The sequence below is a fragment of the Penicillium hispanicum genome (assembly GCF_028827665.1).
Source record: "Penicillium hispanicum strain IBT 35686 chromosome Unknown utg000001l_segment0_segment0, whole genome shotgun sequence".
NCBI lineage: Eukaryota > Fungi > Ascomycota > Eurotiomycetes > Eurotiales > Aspergillaceae > Penicillium > Penicillium hispanicum.
Genome location: NW_026623193.1, coordinates 619,177 through 635,178, shown reverse-complemented (window position 1 = coordinate 635,178; position 16,002 = coordinate 619,177). Strand labels below are relative to the sequence as shown.

The following is a 16,002-nucleotide window of genomic DNA, read 5'->3' as shown; positions in this document are numbered from 1 at the left end:
CATCGCTGTCCCATCGGTTCTCATTGATCTCCCAGTCCACACAATGGCCCTTTCATTGCCACCAGTTCCGGTGCAACACGACGAGTTCTTGAGCTATGTCCATGCCCACCCGGAGACCGCTATCAGCGACCTGGTCCAGCCTTATCTTGATCAGGATGCGGCTCTGCGCAAAGTCTTTGCCCAGGATCCGTCGCGCTTGGCTGCTGTGAAGGACAACCATGTCAACGTCGTGCCTCTCTATCGGACCGCTGGTCCTACTGAGCTCGGCGTGCGAGCGCGCGATTTGGCCACAGAAGCACCAGAAGATAAGGAGAAGTATCTTCTGCCGCTGAGAGAGGACCAGCGCAAGGCTAATGGCTCACCGGCCGTGGTGCCGACACTGGAAGAATTTCAAAGCAATTTCGCTTTGTTCACCGAGGGCGCGTTGGGCGATCTGGACTGGTCCAACGTGGTAGTTGCCGGCAGCGCTGTGGTAACGTCGCTGCTCCCTGTGCCAGAGAAGGCTCGCAAGTCCAAGCGTGGTCTTCGTCAGTACTACCATGAAGAATTTGCTCCGGCTTCAGACGTGGACCTGTTCTTGTATGGCTTGACGGAGGAACAGGCAATTGACAAAATCAAGCACATCGAGGACAAGATTCGGAATACGATCTTGTACGAGACGACGGTGGTCAGGACCAAAAACACCATCACCATCGTCTCGCAGTATCCCACCCGCCACGTCCAGATTGTGCTTCGGATCTACCACTCGGTGGCTGAGATTCTCACCGGTTTTGACGTTGACTGTTCCACGGTGGCCTACGATGGGAAACAGGTCTGGGCCTCGCCTCGTGCGATTGCCGCTTTCATCACTCAGACAAACCAGATAGACCTGACTCGACGATCGCCGTCGTACGAGAATCGACTTTCGAAATATTCTCACCGTGGCTTCGAAGTCTTCTGGTCTCCACTGGATCGATCTCGGGTAGACCCAGTAAGCATTTGCTCTATCCTCGACAGCAGTTCCTGGGCTAATGTCTCGAACAGACTATCTTTGAGCGAAGTTTTACGAGAACCGAAGGCCTTGCGCGGCTTTTGGTTTTGGAGAAGCTTCCAAAATCCAGCGACCGCGATGACTATCTGCAGAAGAGGCGAAATGAACGTGGCCGCCCTCCCGTCAATATGTACTTGCGACGCCTAGGAAAGCAACTGCGGGGGAACATTAAGAACGACTGGGAGGATGAGGTGCCAGAATGGCAAGAGGAAGACCAAGTGTCTGACTATCATACCCTCGTATGCTTCATTCTACCCTTCCTCTTGTGGTCGAGTCAATACTAATCACATAACAGACAATTCCGTACGGCCGCAGATTCAATGCGCGGAAGATTGAAAAGCTGTTATATACCAAGGATATTCTCTTGAATGCTGAATGGAATCGGAAGAAGGATCGAGAAGTCCATCTTCATCGCCACCCAGCTTTTGTCGGTGACGTTGACAGCGTGGTTGGTGACTGTTGTGGCTTCTGCCCCCAGCCCGTTACCGACGAGGAAGTCAAGGTCGCAGAAGAAGAGAGCAAGATCTACATTTCTGGCAATGTCAACTTCATCAAGGATGACCCAGGTCGCCAGGAAATTGGCAGTTTCAACCCAATCACGGATACTGAGTGGACAGGTAAGTGATGTGTGGAAGCTTGCTTTTCTATCCAGGTTGTTATTAACAATGAAAACAGAAATGGCCTATGTTGGTCGCACCGAGAAATTGTGTCAGGCTATCGTGAGCAAAGACCTAGGATCTATCAAAGAGTTCCTAGCTCATGAAGACGCTGATCCGAATCGGAGAGACTATACCGGCCGTACACCCCTTCAGTTGGCCTGCATGTCCTCTAGTCCCGAAGTCGTTCAATGTCTGGTGGATCATGGTGCCCGGCTCATATCAAGGATGGCAGATGGGAAGACGGCGCTGCACCTCGCTGCTGCTCGAGGGGATGTTGAGATAATCCGCATTCTTCTTAATAAGAGTAATGAAAACGAGGAAGAGGAGGCCAAGAAGCAAGAAACCCTTCGCAAGTCTACAGAGGCTCAGAAACCAAATTCTCCTTCGGAAGATGATGATAAGGGCAAAATAAACGACAATACAGACGGCGTGTCTCATACATCGGCTTCTTACGTCAAGGTCAACAAGACCGACACAGAACAGGATGATGACTCCAATGATGATATTGAAGAGAACCAGCTTGAGCCAGATATCTACGACATCAATACTGTTGCATGGGATAGCCACGCCACTCCTTTGCACCTCGCTATTCTCCACTGCCGTGTCGATGCGGTCAAAGAACTTGTCAGCTCTTTTGGTGCCGACATTTTATTGCCAATCAAGCAGATCAATGATTTCAACAAGACGCCCCGAGCTGCTATTCTGACTTTAGTTCTGGTTCTTGCCCTTCCTCTGGATCAAGCGCTTGAAATGTCCCGAACTCTACTGCAGCTTGGTGCTTCACCTGCCCAAGCTGACTTGACCCAAAGCACACCGCTGCATTACGTCGCCCAGACCAAGTACACCGAGCTGCTCGACATTTACATGGAGCATGATGGGCCTGCTGTACAACGGGCGATCAACCATTTGGCCATCAACGGCACGTGGAGATCGGCAACAGCTGCAACTGCTCTGATAGTTGCTCTGAAAGCTCACAATTCCGTTGCAGCAACTAAGCTTCTGGAAGCAGGCGCCAAACCAGCCATTGAACGTGACGAGTTCATAAAAGCTTCCAAAACACAAACGAATGAGACCCTAAACGCGGGTCAGCTTGAGAACCTCTCAAATATGATCTCCGAGCAACCAATCATGCACGCCGTTGAAAACGATATGCCTTTGCTTGCCCTCGATCTTCTCCGTCGTGGAGCTGATCCAAACAGCGAATTTAAGCCAACCTGGCAAATAGGAAAGTCCCTTTTGGATGCCGTGCGGACATGCCTACTGAGCCTTGAAAACTTCATCAAAGGCGTAAAGCCGGGAACGCCAATGCTTGGGTTTGGATTTCGGCGACCTGCAAAATTCAGCTTTGAGAAAGATGATGAAGCGTACCTGGCGGACTATGAGCCAGGAAGCTACAAGAGGTTCGCTGCACAGTTTTTGCTTGAGGATGCTCACAAAACCAGCAAATCTGCGGAAGAGGACGAAGAGAAGAAAACACAGCCGGGAGTTGCCGAGAAAAGAGAGGCTATTACCCGGTTGTTCAAGGAATATAAGACTCTGGAAACGGAGATACTAGCAAGGGGCGCGAAGACATACACAGAACTGCACCCTGATGCACAGAAACCCCACCACCCTCCTCACAAACACACCCGAAACTCCAATACTCAGCCTTTCAAGGTGGAGTTCAAATTCCCACTGCCGACTGTCACGGACGCTACCCGAGAGGCGTACTTGGATTTGTATGAAATTCCTGGTTGACCGGAATGAAAAGACGTTGCTAACACTTGTATGACAGGTTCGAGGCGGCTTGGAACGGTGACGTCGATGCCATCAAGGCTCGGACTCTCGGAATGTGGGGTCCGTCAAAAGATCAAGATCCCTTGGAAATTGCAATATACGATGTGCAAGGCCTCAGCTGTCTTTCCATTGCGATTCTGCGTGGTCACCTTGAAGCTGCAAAAGTAATCCTTCAGATCTTACGCCTCCAGTACAAGGAGAAAGAGCCTCAAGGTCAAAAGCGATTTGAGATCAACTCAGAAGGCGATACGGACGATGGTTCGTCCGACGACGAAGGCCTCAATATTGTTGGTCAGACTGTCGATGATCAGTTCACACATGAGAACGTTGGCGAATCTACCAACCACGTGGTGAGCGATATTTGCCCTCTGGAAGCACTTCAGAGAGATATCCCAGTTGAACGGTTCCTGGATCAAGATTCTGGCAAACTCACACCCAGATACTGTCCATCTGATCTTGCGGATTTGAACGGATACATGAACCGTTCTCCGGGTACCCACATGCTTTACGGCAAGCCGAGCAATATTTTAGCCTACGCGGTGTACAAGAATGATGTTCCTCTCTTCGAGTTTCTGTTGAAGATAGGGAAAGACCTTGTGTCTAGATACCCAACTCAGAGATCCGAATTCCTGACATCACCGAAAACCTTCCAGCTCGCTATTTCACTGGGGCGCATCGAATGTCTTTCTACGCTTATCCGTCTCACCGGCTCTGGCCTTCCGCTCACTAAAATGAGTGAAGACTCTGGTGTCGAGGCCACGAAGGAACCTCGTCACTACCCCGGCCTAACAATCCGGGGTAAAAAGCGTGCCGATTGGGCGAACGCTGGACGCCAAGAGCAAGAACCTCGCTCGGCGCAGCGTCCACCGCTTCTGATCGCTGCTTTCCAGGGCAATCTGGCTAGTGTGGAGTGGTTCCTTGGCACTGGGCCTTCTCGGTGCTACCTTGAATACTTGGAATCGCACAAGGACGATGATAACGTGCATAGAATTGCGCAGTCCAATCTTGGGCTGGAAGGAACTGTTTTGAACTGGCTACATGCAAGAAGTGAGTCACCAACAGCCTCGACCCATTGACACATGGGAATCAAGCTGACAACCCGAGTAGATAATCGCGTTCTGCATTGCGCTGTGATGTCCAAGCCATGCGAGGAATCAGAGCGCCTGGTTCAATATCTCGTTGATCACCACCCTGAATGCTTGGAGGTTCGCTCTCAAAATGGACACACGCCTCTCGCTTTGGCCTTTTCGCTTCATAGACTCAGCTTTGCTCGGATCTTGATCCGCGCGGGCGCCAACCAGGCAGTTCGCGATTCCCTCGCAAACAATCTACTTCACCTGCTGCTGCTTTCGCTTGATTCCAAGGTCTGCACCAACCCAGAAGAGTTGTCGCCGTTCATCGAGCTGCTAGACCAGAACTTGGTCCCCTCGATGGTACTTGAACGGGCTGGTGAGGTGTCGAGGACACCCTTTGCTCACTGGATTTTCTCGCTCCCTGAGCATAGGCCAGGCGCTGCTCACTTACTGGGAAGCATTCCCACTAACAAGGTCAATATGGACACCGCGACAGCCGTTGCAAAGATATTGCTGGAGCTTGCCGAACCGACTGGCCAAAAGCACCTGGAGTTCTTCGATGGAGCCGGAAACACTCCTGTTCACGAAGCGGTTAAGAAAGGCTTCACTCAGATCCTGAAGTTAATGTTTGACTACCGCCCCGACCTTCTCTACCGGGAGAACTCAACTGGTAGCACTCCGCTCGAAATGGCAGCGGAGGCATGGGTCAATTTGACTACATACGGGCCTCCGGCTCTTTCCACTGTTCAACACCACAACCCCAGGTGGCAGAAGGCTGTCTCCCGTGAGCCTGGACACTTCGTGGTTGACCCAGACTTCCCAACTAAACAAGAAGTGATGTTCCGGTTCTGCCAGGAGCAAGCGAAGCAGCATCCTGGCAAAAGAATCCTTGTGGGTCTTTTCGAGGCAAACGAAGTCGCCAAGAGATTGGCCTCGACTAGGATGTTTTGGGACTACAATCAAATGGCACAGTATAGGTGGCTTCGCGCCACTGAGCAAGAGATGGATGAGATCACCCTATGGAATCGCGTTGCCAATGATTAGCGGTTGACGAGTATTTTTGTTCGTTCGGGATTTTTGTTTCTATTTATTGATCGATTCGATGCAGTCATTGCTTTTGCTGACTCGATGATAACTGGCTATGTTTTCTGTTTGCAATTGACTTCGTCCTCTTTCAATGCGCGGGTGTAAGTGATTGTGGTATCCCCACTACCAGGATCATGGAAACATAGTTCTACTGTGCATAGTTAGGTACGCCGCGCTGGATGCTTCTGTCATAATTTTGAAGATATAACTAGTCGAAGTGGGGTATCGAACACCTTGTGCAGTATACGTACTTTGAGATACCCATGAATCTCCCGGGAAGGGAGGGGGGAGACAAAGATCCTAAAATAGGAAGAAAAATAGGTAGAGTATAATTGTCAGAGCTTCCCTACCTTCTGCGTCTTTCAACGTTTTAGATTCGTCTATACTTGGATGGTGCACGGACCAATTTCAGCGAACGACAACTTCAACGGTTCCTGAGCACTCGAGTGCAACTCCTTGGGCAAATCAGGAAATCCAGACACACCATCATACATGTTCACGATGCACTCCTGTACTGTTCAGACACCCAATCATCTTATAGTTGTCTGTTGTCATGCCATCTATACAGGGGGCCCACACAATGGAGCCTCGGAAGATGAATGGTTAGCTGCTCCCAATATATGTTGAACACTATCTCTGTTAGATTGAAGACTCAACACTTAACAGGTTAATCGAGCCTTTCCAAAAGGGAGAGACGCCGACATTTATTGAACATTCTAAGGCTGGATTGAAAGCACTCGCGGAAGATCCACGCGGTGTACTCATCTTCTCTGGGTAGGCAATATGACTCAGTCCACGAGTGGTGACAACTCAAATCCTGGACACATAGCTCACTAATTCCAGAGGCCCAACGAAGAAACCGAGAACAAGCCTCAGTGAGGGCCAATCCTACCTCGTAAGTTATTTCTATGTCCAGCCTCGACCGAATGCGCCCAAGTGGCTGTGCTAATCGGAACTCGCAGAACCTGGCCAAAGACAACAACTATTTCCAGTCGCGCACGCTGCAGATTGATCCATCACGAGTCATTGCAGAGACTCATGCTACCGATTCTTACCAAAATGTTTTGTTCTCACTGCTTCGATTCCGATTATACACCGGGGTTTATCCGCACCGAGTTACTATAGTGACCCATGAATTTAAAAGAGCACGGTTCATGGAATGCCATTTCCCTGCGGTCGGATTACTTCCTCGAGCGGATCGCAAGCCACTAACAGATAGCAAGAAGATTTGCGTGGTTGGTATTAACCCCCCGGAGGAAGTTACTCCTTTGGAAACATTGATCCAGGGTGAGACTTCCAGAGGCATTGGATTATGGAGGCGAGATTTGTATGGCGTGGATGAAGAACTATCCGGCAAGCGAGCAAAACGAGGTTGGCTGTCAGGGATGGAAAAGGTCATCTTGGTGGATTCAAAGCTAGAGGATGCCGTGGAGCAATTGGTCCGCTGGGACGCTGGGGCTGGCAATGAATGGTTCCCGATGATGGAAGCATTGCCTTGGTATCATGGCAAGGACGTATGATGAATCTTCTAGTGAAATAATGCAGTATTCATTAGAGACCATATCTCTCGGGCTGATTCAAAAATAACAAGAGACGCAACCCGCCCCCTCCAAACGCCAATGCATAGAGCATCTTTCGTAGTCGATCATAACGTAATAACAAGCTCTTAGTCTGCCATCCGGTAGCTGACGAGGGTACCAACTCGGTGGTTGTTGGTGCTAAAGCTTCGCAGTTGAACCTTTTCGGCGTTCTTGATCTCCTTCGCGTCGCTATCACCCCATTCCACTGGCACTTCCGAGTCGGCATCGGCGTAGACGAGGACGTTGAATGTGCAATCTCCATCTAAGACGGGGAGAAAAGTAACCGAAGCGGTTATCTGACGGAAGATGGCCTGGATCTCATCCTGGATCTCCTTTTCTGTCTTCTCGACAGGCTCGGGTGTCTGGGAATCCGCGTCTCTGTTCATTGAAAGAGTGTTAGCGAGAACCAAAGAAAGCTGCGAGAGGGAAGACCGGACTGACCGGGGAGTGGCATTCTCCTTGTCTGCAGATGACCGAGAGCTCTTGCTCTTTGAAGACTTGCCGAAGATCTCAACCTGAATAAGGTCCACCGTTAGACAAAGAACCAGGTACCGGGACATCCAAAACATACGTCAAACTGCCATCGCTCCACATGGTCTCCAGTCTCACGATCAGTAATAACGACCACAAGCTTTGAAATCTTCCCACCAGCCATCCACTTATTCAATTGCGACATGATCTTCTTGATGTACGCCTTCACTTGATCGTCGGCTGACACTGTCCTTGGTGTTAAACTAGAACGAAACAGAGCGGGCGGTGATCAGGATGCCGAGGGATGGAATAAACGAACCGAGCATATTGAGGCCATATTTCTTAACACTGTGACCGTTTAGCTTGCTGAATCACCTGCACGCAAAGCATTGGGTTGTTACATACGTGATGAAATCCTCGGGAGGGTAAACACCTCGTTGGAAACTGGATAATGGTTATCATGAGCCACTGTCACTATTCAAATTGTCACTGCGAGACTTACAGGATAGAATTGATCGAGAACTCAAACTGGAATATCGTTAGTGCACAGCGACGATCTGCGAGGGGAACGGCAACTCACGAATTCGGCCACAAGCTTGGCCGATCCTATCGTGTTGTAAGCTTCCTGGTACTCTCAAGATGGAAATATAATGCCCACACACCTTTGATTGACAGCTTGTGCACTTTGGACTTGTCCTTGGTCTCGGGCATGGTGAGATGGTAGACTGCTCCGTCAGTGAGTTGTGGGAGAGTTTGTTTATGCCGATAGTCACCGCGGCGATCGGCCACCGTCACCGCCCGGGGAGCCCTTTTTTCTCCGCAGGCTGCACGGATCGGATGCGCACTAGATCCCACGACACGATCCTAGAATCACCCTCCTCATCTACGACAGAGCAAGGCAATTGGCCCTTGTCCATGTCATTGCAGGAATCCCGATGCGGGGATGTCTGCAACTAGCCCGATGGCTGAGCGCAGCGCCGAAATCTCCGGCTGCGAGCCTCACGCCGCCGGCTAGCCTTTTATCCCGCTATTCATTACGAACCTTCACAAGCTCGACAGCGTGGAGTGCGTCTCGGTCAAAGGCGCCTCCAACTTCGCCAGACACGGATCTCGAACAACGAATTGCCGCTATCCCCCTTGATCGTTATCGCAACTTCTGCATCGTCGCGCACGTCGACCATGGCAAGAGCACACTTTCTGATCGACTACTCGAGCTCACTGGCACGATTAAACCTGGGACAAACAAGCAGGTTTTGGATAAGCTGGATGTCGAACGCGAGCGAGGAATCACCGTCAAGGCGCAAACGTGCACAATGATCTACAACCACCAGGGCGAGGATTATCTGCTACACTTAGTCGACACTCCAGGACATGTGGACTTTCGCGCAGAAGTATCGCGCAGCTATGCTAGCTGCGGAGGTGCTTTATTGCTGGTGGATGCTAGTCAGGGCGTCCAAGCGCAGACTGTCGCCAACTTTTACTTGGCCTTTGCGCAGGGCCTCGAGTTGATTCCTGTCATCAACAAGGTCGATTTGCCGTCGGCGGATACAGAGCGGGCTCTGGAGCAAATGAAGAACTCATTTGAGCTTGACACCGAAAATGCAGTCCGGGTCTCGGCCAAGACAGGGTTGAATGTTGATGCGGTGCTCCCCACGGTAGTCGAGAAAATCCCTGCGTATGTGTGAAGAAATCCCTTTCGCATATTGCTTTTCTTGTGCTAACAGACCAACCCAGACCTGTCGGTGATGCTACGAAACCACTTCGTATGCTGCTTGTCGACTCTTGGTACGATTCCTACAAGGGCGTCATTCTTCTGGTGCGCGTTTTCGACGGCGAAGTGCGTGCAGGCCAGCAACTCGTTTCGTTCGCAACCGGCATCAAATACTATGTGGGTGAAGTCGGGATTATGTATCCCACGGAGACCGCACAGACGGTCCTACGTGCAGGCCAAGTCGGCTATATCTACTTCAACCCCGGCATGAAACGCAGCAAGGAGGCCAAGATCGGCGATACCTTTACCAAAGTGGGGTCTGAAAAGGCTGTTGAGCCTCTGCCGGGATTCGAAGAGCCCAAGTCCATGGTCTTTGTGGCTGTGTATCCTGTGAATGCAGACCATTTCGAACATTTGGAGGACAGTATCAACCAGCTTGTCCTTAACGATCGCAGTGTCACAGTCCAGAAAGAATCATCTGAGGCTTTGGGAGCTGGGTTTCGCATGGGTTTCCTAGGCACGCTTCACTGCTCGGTGTTTGAAGACCGCCTGAAGCAGGAACATGGCGCCAGCATAATCATCACACCTCCCTCGGTCCCTGTCAAGGTGGTTTGGAAAGATGGTACTGAGGATATTATCACCAATCCCGCAAAGTTCCCTGATGACGATAACGTTCGTCTAAAAGTGGCCGAAGTCCAGGAGCCATATGTGTTGGCCACCTTGACATTCCCAGAGGAATATCTTGGAAAGGCCATTGAGCTCTGCGAGTCCAACCGAGGCGAGCAACAGAGCATTGAGTACTTCACTTCTAGCCAGGTCATTCTCAAGTATGAGCTGCCCCTGGCGCATTTAGTGGACGACTTCTTCGGCAAATTGAAGGGATCTACAAAAGGTTATGCCAGCCTGGACTATGAAGAATCAGCTTGGCGAGCTGGAAACATTGTCAAGCTTCAGCTTCTGGTCAACAAGGTTCCAGTAGATGCTGTGTCGCGGATTATGCACATGAGTCAAGTCAATCGGCAGGGCAGACTGTGGGTGACCAAGTTCAAAGAACATGTCGATCGGCAGCTCTTCGAAATCATCATCCAGGCTGCAGTTGGCAGGAAGATCATTGCCCGTGAAACAATCAAACCTTACCGAAAGGATGTCTTGGCCAAGCTGCATGCCAGTGATGTTAGTCGGCGCCGGAAGCTGTTGGAGAAGCAGAAAGAAGGCCGCAAAAGGCTGCGGGCTGTGGGGAACGTGGTGATTGAACACAAAGCATTCCAAGCATTCCTAGCAAAATAATGATGTATATTAGATCAAACACCGTCTGTACAAAAAGCATACCATTATATTCTCTATCATTTGACCTCTGTAGATGTGGTGTTCACTTTAGTTTTGCCTCTTCCGGATTGTATAGTAGAGCTGTATCGGGCGGTCAGAGCTCCGCCGGCAGAAAAACGCAAAAAGTTCGTGGCCAACCCCGCGATGCTTCTTTGCTCTTATTCTCCCTCGCATCGCCATTCCCTCCCACGTCGTGTCTAACCAGGGTATTCTGGTTGTGCTGCTACTTGTGCACATTCAGAGACCAAGTCTCTGAGCTCCTTTCACTCTCTGATCCCAAAAGCCGGTGGTTACGGTTGAGAGCCGCCCGTGACGATCAACCCAACCTGAGTCACCCTGCCATGTTCTGCCCTTGACGACGGCGTGATGCAGCCTTCGGAAGGTGCACAGATTGATCTGGGCAAGGCCCAGGTCATTGATCGTGTTCCCAAAGTCATCAAGGAACTGAAGTTTGGCGTACTGTATGGGCACCTGTTCTGCCTCGGAAGTTAAGCTGGAGTGCGTTTGCGCGAGACACGTTCACTAACGGAGGTTTCTTCATCACCCCAGGACAAACGATGATATCGTTGGCCAAGCTGTCGTGGAAGTCTCCGACCGAAAATTTTTCGACCTCGAGCATGACCGAGCGGTTGTAGCCCACGGCCCTCTTGACGCGCGCATGGGTATTTCGAACAAGACCGCCACTTGTCAGACTTGCGGTCACCACTTGAAGGAATGTAATGGTCACTTCGGCCATGTAAGGCTGGTTTTGCCGGCTTTCCACGTCGGCTACTTCAAGCGCGTCATCACGATACTTCAGGAAATTTGCAAGGAATGCTCGCACATCCTACTCCCTGAACAGGAGCGCCGCGCTTTTCTGCGTGAAATGCGTCGCCCAGGACTGGATAATCTACGACGAATGCAGATTGCGAAGCGCATCAACGAGCGCTGCCGAAAGACCAGAGAATGTGAGCGTTGTCTTGCAGTGAATGGCGTGGTAAAGAAGGTTGGCTCGAGTGCCTTAAAGATCACCCATGACAAATTCCGCGCTTTCAATGCCTCGACTTCCATCAAAAAACAGCCTCCACTGAGCAAGCAGGTCTTCGACGATTCCTTCAGCGAAGCGCGGAACTCGAACCCAGATGTGGAGAAACACTTCAAGAAAGCGCAAGACGATATGAATGCCCTGCGGGTGCTTAAGCTGTTTAAGAAAATCTCCAATAGTGATTGTGAACTTTTAGGTCTCGATCCGAAAGAGGCGCGCCCGGAAATGTTTCTTTGGCAATTCATTCCGGCTCCCCCAGTCTGTATTCGACCGTCTGTCGGCCAAGATGCTGCATCGACGGAAGATGACCTGACTGCGAAGCTGGGTGATATTGTTCAAAGCAATATCAATCTGAAGAACGCATTACTCAAGGGTGCTCCTGTTCAGACCATCATGGAATGCTGGGACTACATGCAACTTCAAATCGCTGTCTACATCAACAGTGATGTGCCCGGCCTCAACAAGGCGGATCTTGGAAAACCCATCCGAGGATTTGTCCAGCGACTCAAGGGAAAGCAAGGTCGTTTCCGTGGTAATCTGTCTGGCAAGCGTGTCGACTTCTCCGGTCGAACGGTCATTTCTCCCGATCCGAACCTGAGGGTTGATGAAGTCGCAGTCCCAGAATTGGTCGCCATGAACATGACTTACCCAGAGGCGGTCACCAGATACAACAAGGAAAAGCTGCAACAAAGAGTGCGAAATGGCAGCAAGAAATGGCCTGGAGCGAACTACCTCGTGAAGAAGGGCTCTGACTTCAAGACAATGCTCAAGTACGGTAACTTGAAACACATTGCGAATGGGCTCCAAGAGGGTGATGTTGTTGAACGTCATATTGAGGACGGTGATATTGTTCTATTCAACCGACAGCCCTCCCTTCACAAACTTAGTATCCTGTCCCATTTTGCTCGGGTCCGACCGCATCGCACATTCCGACTCAATGAGTGTGTTTGCAATCCTTACAACGCCGATTTCGATGGAGATGAGATGAATTTGCATGTCCCACAAACAGAAGAAGCCAGAGCGGAAGCGATGGAGTTGATGGGTGTCAAGAACAACTTGGCCACACCCAAAAACGGTGAACCCATCATTTCTGCTATTCAAGATTTCATTTCTGCCGCCTATCTGCTTAGCAGCAAAGACAACTTCTATGACCGCCGCTCGTTCTGTCAGATTTGTCTTTACATGCTGGGACCGGAAACGCGCTTCGATCTTCCCCCTCCTTCCGTTCTCAAGCCACAGATGCTCTGGACCGGCAAGCAAGTCTTCAATATCTTGATGCGCCCTAACAATGACGACCCTGTGCTGGTGAACCTTGATGCTGCATGCCGTGAATTCAAGCAACCGAAGGACGGTCGGCCGAGGGACCTCGATCCTAATGATGGCTGGCTGGTCATTCGCAATTCGGAGGTCATGTGTGGTGTCATGGATAAATCCACCATCGGTTCCGGAAAGAAGGACAATGTTTTTTACATTATGCTCCGTGATTACGGTCCTGCTGCGGCAGCTGAGGGCATGAATCGCTTGTCCAAACTTTCTGCGCGATGGTTCACAAACATGGGCTTCTCGATCGGTATCACCGACGTTTACCCCAGTGAGAGGCTTATTCAGTCCAAGAACGATCTGGTGGAGACAGCTTATGCCAAGTGTGACGAAGTCATTGCCCAGTACAAAGCCGGTACTTTGGAGAAGTACCCTGGCTGCGACGAGTTGCAAACGATGGAAAACCAGCTGTCCGGTATTCTCAGCAAGGTTCGTCAGCAAGCCGGTGATGAATGCATTGCACAGCTCAGCAAGTACAACTCACCCCTAATCATGGCTACATCCGGATCCAAAGGTTCTAGCATCAACGTGTCTCAGATGGTTGCGCTTGTGGGTCAGCAGATTATCGGTGGTCAGCGTGTGCAGGACGGCTTCCAGGATCGTACTCTTCCTCATTTCCCCAAGAATGCACGCCAGCCTCCTTCCAAAGGTTTCGTTCGCAACAGTTTCTTCTCGGGTCTGGAGCCTACTGAGTTCATTTTCCACGCCATGTCTGGTCGTGAAGGTCTGGTTGATACCGCCGTCAAGACTGCCGAAACCGGTTACATGTCTCGTCGGTTGATGAAATCGCTTGAAGATCTGTCCACTATGTACGATGATACTGTGCGGAATTCGTCTGCATCCATCGTGCAGTTCCAGTACGGTGATGACAAGCTGGATCCTGTGGATATGGAAGGCAAAGCCAAGCCTGTCCATTTCGACCGAACTTTCATCCACTCCGAGTCGACTACATATAATAATGATGAGCGGAGCTTGTTGCCTGCTGAGATTATGGAGGTCTGCGAGGAGATGCTTGGAAAAGAGCGTGCCAAGTTGGTGCGAAAGGATTTGATAGGCAATGAACTCGGCTACATGGATCGAAGCGATCATGGAGTCGACCAGTTCGAGAGTGCCCGTGACTTCCTCGACTCAATCCAGCAGTATGTTGAGAACAGGGCCGACAAGTTGATCTCACGGGGTGGTGATTTTGACCCGGCCGATGAACGAAGCCGGAAGGGCTTAGACCATACCGGCAAGCTGACTGAGACCACGCTTCGTGCTTTCATCACTGCTTGCCTGATGAAATACAAGAAAGCTCAGGTGGAGCCAGGTCACGCCGTGGGTGCTGTTGGTGCCCAGTCTATCGGTGAACCAGGTACTCAAATGACTTTGAAGACTTTCCACTTTGCTGGTGTCGCTGGTATGAGTATCACTCAGGGTGTACCTCGTATCAAGGAAATCATCAACGCTTCGAAGGAGATCAGTACTCCTGTCATCTCCTGTGAGCTAGTTGAAAAGACCAAGGTCCCCGTTGCTCGCATTGTGAAGGGTCGCATTGAAAAAACGTACCTTCGAGACGTGATGCGGTCGATCACAGAGTACTGGACGGGGAGTGTGGCTTACATCACCGTCAAAATCAACCTCCAAACCATTGAGAATTTGCAGCTGGATCTCAATACTCACAAGATCGTGGAGGCCATCAAAAATCACAAACGGTTCAAGGGCGACGATCTCAAATTCAAAGCCGGCAAAAGCTCCATCAGACTTTATGTCTCGCTAGACCCGGCTTCCAAGGCTTCATTGTCCAAGACTGAGATCGCAGCCACTAGTCTCGATCCTTTCTTACGTCTGAAGCATCTGAAGCGTATACTGCCCAATATCCAGATTCTTGGGCACCCCCACGCCGCGCGAGCTATCATTCGAACGGATGAGACCTCCACCAACAACACATTGCTGGTGGAAGGTTATGGCCTGCGGGAGTGTATGACTACGGTAGGTGTGGATGGCCTCCACACCAAGACCAACAACGTCATGGAAGCTCGTGATGTTCTTGGCATCGAAGCGGCACGCCGAACAATTATCACCGAAATCAGTGAAGTCATGAAGGACATGGACATCGATCCTCGCCACATGCAGCTCCTTGCAGACGTGATGACGTACAAGGGGGAAGTCCTGGGTATCACCCGGTTCGGTCTGGCCAAGATGCGAGACTCGGTTCTCCAGCTTGCTTCGTTCGAGAAGACGGCTGATCACCTCTTTGACGCCGGTGGTGCGGGCCGTACTGATCTGATTGAAGGTGTTTCCGAATGTATTATTATGGGCAAGACGATGGGTCTGGGCACGGGTGCTATGGAGGTGGTCCGCAAGTTGAACTTCTATCAAGGCCAGATCGGTCCCCGGAAGACCGTTTTCGAGGACTCCTGGACTGAGCTGTGCGAGGCACCCCTGGTGAAGAGAGGCAAGAAACGGGTTCGATAGTCATTGCCTGGCTTTCCAAGGTTTCTTTCTCCTTTCCTTCGTTGACGTCCCAACCTCCGCATTTCTCTCGGCGTTGGAGTGTGATCATTTGCTGCCCCGTTGCAATTTGCGGGCATGCCTTTGTATATGTACCTCACCAGAGCCGTTTGGCAACTGGTTCATGCACGTTAGCGATAGTGACGACCTGGAATGGACCAATATGGTCTCTGCGATCCCGAATGTTCTTGTACATCTGCTCTTTAGGGCTTGCCATCCGCAGTAATGCCCCATTAAGGTCCTCATTTATCTTTCCAGGCATGGTATAAACAGCACATCCCACTGCTCGGCAGGGACTTCTGCATGGCTTATCTTTGAATGACCGACCACCGCGACTCTAGTAGATATATATCTTTTAGACACTCCGGGCACAGTGGTTGGGCTTGACAACCCGGGGCGTCCCGGAACCCGACGCGGATGACGAGCATCTCCCACTTCCCAACTACACATCCC

General features: G+C 50.9%; 6 protein-coding genes across 6 annotated transcripts; 5 read left to right on the top strand and 1 right to left on the bottom strand.

The window, feature by feature from the left end:
- Positions 1–43: 43 nt before the first annotated feature.
- On the top strand, positions 44–5,582 carry N7459_000244 (uncharacterized protein; the record flags this gene model as incomplete). The annotated part of the gene is made up of 6 exons (XM_056939429.1): positions 44–970; positions 1,024–1,269; positions 1,326–1,647; positions 1,706–3,407; positions 3,464–4,512; positions 4,573–5,582. 6 exons carry the CDS (start codon positions 44–46, stop codon positions 5,580–5,582), a joined length of 5,256 nt encoding a protein of 1,751 aa, XP_056803709.1.
- Positions 5,583–6,204: 622 nt separating this feature from the next.
- On the top strand, positions 6,205–7,138 carry N7459_000243 (DUF218 domain protein; the record flags this gene model as incomplete). The annotated part of the gene is made up of 4 exons (XM_056939428.1): positions 6,205–6,226; positions 6,275–6,398; positions 6,468–6,519; positions 6,587–7,138. Coding segments are annotated over 4 exons (750 nt in total), but the record flags the coding sequence as incomplete, so codon positions are not given.
- Positions 7,139–7,290: 152 nt separating this feature from the next.
- N7459_000242 (spindle checkpoint protein MAD2) lies at positions 7,291–8,386 on the bottom strand (the record flags this gene model as incomplete). The annotated part of the gene is made up of 8 exons (XM_056939427.1): positions 7,291–7,582; positions 7,646–7,719; positions 7,776–7,921; positions 7,995–8,023; positions 8,081–8,119; positions 8,178–8,203; positions 8,256–8,281; positions 8,338–8,386. The coding sequence occupies 8 exons, from the start codon at positions 8,384–8,386 to the stop codon at positions 7,291–7,293; spliced, it is 681 nt and encodes a 226-aa protein (XP_056803707.1).
- A 224-nt stretch (positions 8,387–8,610) lies between these two features.
- Positions 8,611–9,360, top strand: N7459_000241 (GTP-binding protein GUF1; the record flags this gene model as incomplete). The annotated part of the gene is made up of 1 exon (XM_056939426.1): positions 8,611–9,360. One exon carries the CDS (start codon positions 8,611–8,613, stop codon positions 9,358–9,360), a length of 750 nt encoding a protein of 249 aa, XP_056803706.1.
- Positions 9,361–9,440: 80 nt separating this feature from the next.
- N7459_000240 (GTPase GUF1) lies at positions 9,441–10,673 on the top strand (the record flags this gene model as incomplete). The annotated part of the gene is made up of 1 exon (XM_056939425.1): positions 9,441–10,673. The coding sequence occupies one exon, from the start codon at positions 9,441–9,443 to the stop codon at positions 10,671–10,673; it is 1,233 nt and encodes a 410-aa protein (XP_056803705.1).
- Positions 10,674–11,078: 405 nt separating this feature from the next.
- On the top strand, positions 11,079–15,513 carry N7459_000239 (DNA-directed RNA polymerase III core subunit RPO31; the record flags this gene model as incomplete). Its single annotated transcript, XM_056939424.1, has 2 exons — positions 11,079–11,173; positions 11,262–15,513. 2 exons carry the CDS (start codon positions 11,079–11,081, stop codon positions 15,511–15,513), a joined length of 4,347 nt encoding a protein of 1,448 aa, XP_056803704.1.
- Between the last annotated feature and the right edge of the window lie 489 nt (positions 15,514–16,002).